The sequence below is a fragment of the Labrus mixtus genome, unplaced genomic scaffold (genome assembly GCF_963584025.1).
Source record: "Labrus mixtus unplaced genomic scaffold, fLabMix1.1 SCAFFOLD_57, whole genome shotgun sequence".
NCBI lineage: Eukaryota > Metazoa > Chordata > Actinopteri > Labriformes > Labridae > Labrus > Labrus mixtus.
Genome location: NW_026870208.1, coordinates 191,140 through 198,835, shown reverse-complemented (window position 1 = coordinate 198,835; position 7,696 = coordinate 191,140). Strand labels below are relative to the sequence as shown.

At 47.6% G+C, this 7,696-nt stretch overlaps 1 protein-coding gene across 8 annotated transcripts in view; it reads left to right on the top strand.

Annotated features, from left to right (window-relative positions):
• Nucleotides 1–7,696, top strand: part of adam15 (ADAM metallopeptidase domain 15) — a 31,485-nt gene that overhangs the window by 9,061 nt on the left and 14,728 nt on the right. For all 8 annotated transcript variants that reach the window (XM_061033911.1, XM_061033909.1, XM_061033912.1 and 5 more), the window contains exons 6-16: nucleotides 1,374–1,644; nucleotides 2,699–2,764; nucleotides 2,892–2,963; nucleotides 3,059–3,228; nucleotides 3,308–3,392; nucleotides 3,562–3,710; nucleotides 3,846–4,023; nucleotides 4,353–4,445; nucleotides 4,567–4,762; nucleotides 4,864–4,972; nucleotides 7,430–7,625. In XM_061033911.1, coding sequence (XP_060889894.1) covers nucleotides 1,374–1,644; nucleotides 2,699–2,764; nucleotides 2,892–2,963; nucleotides 3,059–3,228; nucleotides 3,308–3,392; nucleotides 3,562–3,710; nucleotides 3,846–4,023; nucleotides 4,353–4,445; nucleotides 4,567–4,762; nucleotides 4,864–4,972; nucleotides 7,430–7,625 — 1,585 coding nt within the window. The remainder of the gene's footprint in view (nucleotides 1–1,373; nucleotides 1,645–2,698; nucleotides 2,765–2,891; nucleotides 2,964–3,058; nucleotides 3,229–3,307; nucleotides 3,393–3,561; nucleotides 3,711–3,845; nucleotides 4,024–4,352; nucleotides 4,446–4,566; nucleotides 4,763–4,863; nucleotides 4,973–7,429; nucleotides 7,626–7,696) is intronic.

Below are 7,696 nucleotides of genomic sequence, written 5' to 3'. Positions count from 1 at the left end.
CTCGAGATCTGACGACTTTTCTTCATATTGAATGGATCTGATTCTTTTCTGAACGTGTCCTCAGAGAAAGAGTCAGGACACAGCAGGGCGCACGAGGTAGACTCTAAACTTCAGAGTGACGCTCGTTTGTCCTCATGATGATGACAGACACAAGATGGTGCAAAAATACAGTTTGTCAAATCATTTATAAATAATTTCATATCATAAAGTCTGTCCTGTGTAAATGTGTCTCTGAGTCATGACTGTCTACAATGAGGGAGAAGCTCGAGTCCCGCTGGCTGTGTTGTTGTCAGAGCCGTGTTTACATGGACGGGACGGCCGGCTCCTCCCCTTGTGTATAAAAGCTGTTTTAGTCAAGAACTAGAGAGAAGAAGAAGAACATACTCACTGATTATTTGGATGTTAGTAAGAGTTTTTAGATCACGCTCATTCTGTGTCAGTTTACATGAAATGTGAAGCTATGTGCTAACTGAAGAGCGCTAACATTAGCATGCTAACACAACAATGTGAAGCTACGAGCTAACTGAAGAGCGCTAACATTAGCATGCTAACACAACAATGTGAAGCTACGAGCTAACTGAAGAGTGCTAACATTAGCATGCTAACACAACAATGTGAAGCTACGAGCTAACTAAAGAGCACTAACATTAGCATGCTAACACAACAATGTGAAGCTACGAGCTAACTAAAGAGCGCTAACATTAGCATGCTAACACAACAATGCAGGACACAGGCAGCAGCTGGAGCAAAGGACAATTTTGACACCGCTCACACTAAACTCCTTCATGTGAGTGGAGGGGGGGTTGGAGGTGTGTCTTCAGTATGGAGGAGGCGTGGCCTAACAGCAGTTTGTTTTGGTTTCATGCTGGAGCTCAAGGGAGACATCTACTGGATCAAAAAGTCGACACATTCTTCCTTTAACAGTCTTGTGAAAGTAAACTCAGTATAATAGTTATCAGTGATCCTCTTTCAGTATTTATTGTTATTATTGATCCTTTGCCGACGTTAAGCTGCACATTTGAAATGTGCGACAGTGATGACGCCACGGTTGATGTCTGGCAGGTCGGTAACTCTCTAAAGAGTGAGTAGGGAGGAGGGATTGAGTGATACAACCTCAGAGACTTATTTGGGACCTGTTTGTCATTTGGATCATGTCAGAATGTTTATAAATAAAGGAATAAAGCTGTAAGTAGATTATGAACTGGAAGCTGTTGGCCGACTAAAAACTGAACCCAAAAGTCCAGAGTTTTTGATTACAATGGCACAAAAAGAATAAGTAGTTAAAACCTGTACAGGTGAACTGCAAAGAGACGTTACAGCTCAAAGAGCTCTGTGCAGGTAATAAGTGAGACTTCCTGTTTGTCCTCCTGCAGCGGCATCATCGCCATCAACTCCACCCTGAGCTTTGAGCTGAAGCCTCAGGAGGACAACGTCCACCACCCCCACCACCAGGGGGCGGAGGAGGGCCGAGCAGGGGAGAGTGGAGCAGACGGGAGTGGAGGGAGCGGAGGAGGAGGAGTAGTAGATGAAGATGGAGTCCACCTGCTGTTCTCCACCAGCCCTCTAGAGGGCGACAGTGCTGGAGGCTGTGGAGTCTCTCACACCGCTGTGCCCCCGATCCACAGCTCCACACACACACACCGGGTGAGACAGAAACGATCAGCCGTGTCAGAGAGTATCGACAAGAAGTCTGAGGACATAAACACTAAAGGAGATAAGTCAACTACGACTCCCAGGGTGCATTTCACCAACAGACATCCAATCAGAGAGCTTTACAGTCTGCTTAATGTTGAACATTACAGAGATTACAGACTTTATAGATGAAAGTTGAGCTCACTTTTAAATTCTGGATCACTTTTCCTCCTCGTCAGCAGCTGAGGCTCATGGGTATTGTAGTTTTTTAAAGCGGTCCATCAACACCTGAGTCCTCAGAAGAAAGAGCATTCAAACATCTGGTCAGAAAATAACAGAAACATTTACTGGAGCAGATCTTTTCAGGCCTCCAGTTTAGTATTTTTCCATCCCCATCTTGTTTAGCACGAGGACAGAGCGGGAAAAGGGGGGAGGGAGGAGCTTGCACATGATTAATTGTCTGCTAACAGTAATGCTAACTTGGTCAGCATTCTGAAGAATCGATTCATCACTGCATTTAAATATATTTATTCCTACTTCTATATCATTTCAGAAAATCCTGAAATTGATTATTTCAGTTGTAATGAAGCCTTACTGTGGGTTCCCCCACATGGTTTCCCTCGCTCCTCTACAGCTCCTCCCTCTTTTCCAAATATGGTCACTTCCTTAAAGAAATCATTCTTACTGAAGACACAAACATTCATCTCTTCAGAGCTTCTTCCAGTTCAATCAAACTCTGAGTCAGATATTTTTTAGTTGGTAATGTTAGTGATTTGTCAATCCCAGGTAGCCCCGCCCCTAAATCCTCCCCCTTTTTCTGGTCTCTCTGACTTGGACCCTAATTTACTAAATGAACGTCATGCTGTGTTGAAGAAGACAGAGATCATAAACTTGTTAGGAAATGTTTTCTGAGGGAATAAATCAGCTGACAAGTAGGAACAACCAGTGGAGTCGCCCCCTGCTGGACATTAGTAAGAATGCAGCTTTAAGGCACTTCTGCTGGTACACAGTCTGTGATTGGCTGTGACAGTTTCTGACCTCTGACCTCTCTGTGCTCCGTCTGCAGTGGAAGAGAGACATCCTGTCAGAGACCAAATACATCGAGCTGGTGCTGGTGGCCGACCACCAAGAGGTCGGTTTGTTTTCGTCTCCAGTAGATTCAGAATGATCGAGTCAGACTCATGTTATTAATGTTGCAGTACCAGTTTCTGACACAAGGTGGCAGCACCAAACATTAAAATCCTGTCTGCTCCCCACAGTTCCTGAACTACCAGAAGAACAATAAGACCATCATCTACCGCATGCTGGATGTGGCCAACCAGGTTGACTGGGTGAGATCTGTGACCTCTGACCTCAGCGTTCATATAAACAGTTTAAATGTGTAGAAGAAGAAGAAGAACCAAGCCGTCTCTGCACTCTGTTTCAGTTCTACCGTCCTCTGAACGTGCGTGTGGCGCTGACCGGTCTGGAGATCTGGAGCGACCGCGATAAGATCCGGGTGGAGAAGAATCCCACCGACACCCTCACCAACTTCCTGGATTGGAGAGCCAGAGAGCTGCTGCCCCGCCTTCGCCATGACAACGCCCAGCTCGTCATGTAGGAGGACCGTGACGTGACGGCCATTAGAAGTTTCAGATTCTGGTTCTGTTCATAACGGGCTCTGTTTACTTCACAGGGGCGGATCTTTTGACGGCACCACGGTGGGGATGGCGTCTCAGTCGTCCATGTGCTCCAGAGACCGCTCGGGTGGAGTCAACGTGGTGAGTCCTGATTCTTAAAGGGCGTTCAGTCTCTGGGGTCGCTGGTCGGCGTGGCCCCTTTAAGGAGAGAGCGTTCAGAGAGCAGACACAGAGGCCGGACATCATGTTCAGTTGATGGTTCATGAAGAAGAGGTTAATCGTGTTTTTTACACCTCCCCGTCTCTCTTAGGATCACCTGGTTAGCGTGCTGGGCGTGGCCTCCACCGTTGCTCACGAGCTCGGTCACAACCTGGGGATGAGTCACGACACCGCAGAGCGTCGCTGCGCCTGTCAGAACGAACCGCGGCTCGGAGGATGTATCATGGAACCCTCGACCGGGTCAGAACAATGAAAAAACACTCCTCCTAACTACAGGATCAGAATATCTTTTTCAACACTGTTTTTTAGTTGCAGTTCTGTGAGTCGTTTCCTCCTCTCTCTAACACCTGCCCACCTGTGACCTCTGACCCTCAGGTTCATGCCGGGGCAGCAGTTCAGCAGCTGCAGCGCTGCAGATCTGTCCACCAGCCTGCTGCACGGCGGCGGGATGTGTCTGTTCAACGTGCCGCAGCCCGACCGCCTGCTGGGAGGACCGCGCTGTGGAAACCTGTACGTGGAGAAAGGAGAGGAGTGTGACTGCGGCCTGCTGGAGGTAAACATCAGCTTTTTTTATATAAGTAATTAAATATGTTACAATTAGGTTTATGCAAAGAATTGATTCTACCCGCTGCTGCTAAATTATTTTAGAGAAATGCTGTTAAAATTTAAATTTCTGTCCTTCTTTCAACACTTACATGAACAACATATCAAAATAAAATATTTTAAAAATGGTCGAAATTCCTTCTTAGACGTCTTTACTTTACATTTCAACCAAATTTCAGCGTCTAAATCCCGCTGAGTAATCACTGGGAATCTGTATGAGCGATTTGTAGGTTTGTTTTTCACTTCCTGTTTATGTGCTGCTGCGCTCTGATTGGTCAGGAGTGTGAGGATCCCTGCTGTAACGCCTCCACCTGTAAGCTGGTTCCTGGAGCTCAGTGCTCATCTGACGGCATCTGCTGCCAGGACTGCAAGGTCGGATAAACACACGCACACACACACACACACACACACACACACACACACACACACACACACACACACACACTATTAATGTTCCTGCAAAATGTCTATCTAACCTTGCCTCCCTCCTCAGCTTCGGTCTGCGGGTTCGGTGTGTCGTGACCCGCTTGGTGAGTGTGACCTTCCCGAGTTCTGCACAGGCTCCTCCCCCTACTGCCCCCCCAACGTCTTCCTGCAGAACGGGGAGCCCTGCGAGGACAGCGCCTCCTACTGCTACGGAGGAGTCTGTGCCAGCATGAACACTCAGTGCCAGATGCTGTGGGGACCCAGTAAGACACCAGTTTATACATTAACCACTACAACTATAACCAGTTCATACTGAGACTAAACCACTCAATGCTGAGACAACATCTCTTTATCTGTCCCTCAGATGCGACCAGCGCTCCGCCTGTCTGTTTCTCTTCAGTCAACAAACAAGGAAACAAATTTGGAAACTGTGGTCAGCTAACCAACGGCTCCTACATCCCCTGTGGGAACACGTGAGTACACACAGAACCTATAGCGGCTTATCTAGGAGCTGGTCCAAGTCTGAGCCATCCTAACTATAAACTTTATCAAAAAGGAAAGTTTTAAGCCTGCTAAAAGTAGTGAGGGTGTCTGCCTCCTGGATCCTGACTGGTAGATGACCCCAAAGGAGAGGGGTCTGATAACTGAAGGCTCTACCTCCCATAGTACATTTAGAGACTGTAGGTACCACGAGCAGGCCTGATAACTGAAGGCTCTACCTCCCATAGTACATTTAGAGACTGTAGGTACCACGAGCAGGTCTGATAACTGAAGGCTCTACCTCCCATAGTACATTTAGAGACTGTAGGTACCACGAGCAGGCCTGATAACTGAATGCTCTACCTCCCATAGTACATTTAGAGACTGTAGGTACCACGAGCAGGTCTGATAACTGAAGGCTCTACCTCCCATAGTACATTTAGAGACTGTAGGTACCATGAGCAGGCCTGATAACTGAAGGCTCTACCTCCCATAGTACATTTAGAGACTGTACCACGAGCAGGTCTGATAACTGAAGGCTCTACCTCCCATAGTACATTTAGAGACTGTACCACGAGCAGGTCTGATAACTGAAGGCTCTACCTCCCATAGTACATTTAGAGACAGTAGGTACCACGAGCAGGTCTGATAACTGAAGGCTCTACCTCCCATAGTACATTTAGAGACAGTAGGTACCACGAGCAGGCCTGATAACTGAAGGCTCTACCTCCCATAGTACATTTAGAGACCGTAGGTACGACGAGCAGGTCTGATAACTGAAGGCTCTACCTCCCATAGTACATTTAGAGACTGTACCACGAGCAGGTCTGATAACTGAAGGCTCTACCTCCCATAGTACATTTAGAGACTGTACCACGAGCAGGCCTGATAACTGAAGGCTCTACCTCCCATAGTACATTTAGAGACCGTAGGTACCACGAGCAGGCCTCATAACTGAAGGCTGTACCTCCCATAGTACATTTAGAGACCGTAGGTACCACGAGCAGGTCTGATAACTGAAGGCTGTACCTCCCATAGTACATTTAGAGACTGTAGGTACCACGAGCAGGTCTGATAACTGAAGGCTGTACCTCCCATAGTACATTTAGAGACCGTAGGTACCACGAGCAGGTCTGATAACTGAAGGCTGTACCTCCCATAGTACATTTAGAGACTGTAGGTACCACGAGCAGGTCTGATAACTGAAGGCTGTACCTCCCATAGTACATTTAGAGACTGTAGGTACCACGAGCAGGTCTGATAACTGAAGGCTGTACCTCCCATAGTACATTTAGAGACTGTAGGTACCACGAGCAGGTCTAATAACTGAAGGCTGTACCTCCCATAGTACATTTAGAGACCGTAGGTACCACGAGCAGGTCTGATAACTGAAGGCTGTACCTCCCATAGTACATTTAGAGACTACCATGAGCAGGTCTGATAACTGAAGGCTCTACCTCCCATAGTACATTTAGAGACTGTACCATGAGCAGGCCTGATAACTGAAGGCTGTACCTCCCATAGTACATTTAGAGACCGTAGGTACCACGAGCAGGTCTGATAACTGAAGGCTGTACCTCCCATAGTACATTTAGAGACCGTAGGTACCACGAGCAGGTCTGATAACTGAAGGCTGTACCTCCCATAGTACATTTAGAGACCGTAGGTACCACGAGCAGGCCTGATAACTGAAGGCTGTACCTCCCATAGTACATTTAGAGACTGTACCATGAGCAGGCCTGATGACTGAAGGCTCTACCTCCCATAGTACATTTAGAGACCGTACCACGAGCAGGCCTGATAACTGAAGGCTCTACCTCCCATAGTACATTTAGAGACTGTACCATGAGCAGGCCTGATAACTGAAGGCTCTACCTCCCATAGTACATTTAGAGACTGTACCACGAGCAGGTCTGATAACTGAAGACTCTACCTCCCATAGTACATTTAGAGACCGTAGGTACCACGAGCAGGTCTGATAACTGAAGGCTGTACCTCCCATAGTACATTTAGAGACCGTAGGTACCACGAGCAGGTCTGATAACTGAAGGCTGTACCTCCCATAGTACATTTAGAGACCGTAGGTACCACGATCAGGCCTGATAACTGAAGACTCTACCTCCCATAGTACATTTAGAGACCGTAGGTACCATGAGCAGGCCTGATGACTGAAGGCTCTACCTCCCATAGTACATTTAGAGACCGTACCACGAGCAGGCCTGATAACTGAAGGCTCTACCTCCCATAGTACATTTAGAGACCGTACCACGAGCAGGCCTGATGACTGAAGGCTCTACCTCCCATAGTACATTTAGAGACCGTACCACGAGCAGGTCTGATAACTGAAGGCTCTACCTCCCATAGTACATTTAGAGACCGTAGGTACGACGAGCAGTGTTATTGTTTGTTGTGTTTGGTTGATGTTCATCGTCTTGTTTGTTGTGTTGCAGTGATGTTCATTGTGGCAGGATCCAATGTCAGGGCGGGAGGCAGCGCCCCCTGCTGGGCACCAACGCAGAGATTCTCACCACTAAGGTCAAATTTAACTACAGCGATCTGGTCTGCAGAGGAACCTTCTTCCACCTGGGAGACGACGTGTCAGACCCCGCCACCGTGGCCCAGGGCACCGCCTGCAGCCCCGGCAAGGTCAGCCAGCGCCTTGAAACCAATTAAGGAGAAGAGAAGTGACCCGTCTGATCTGAGTAATACACACTGTA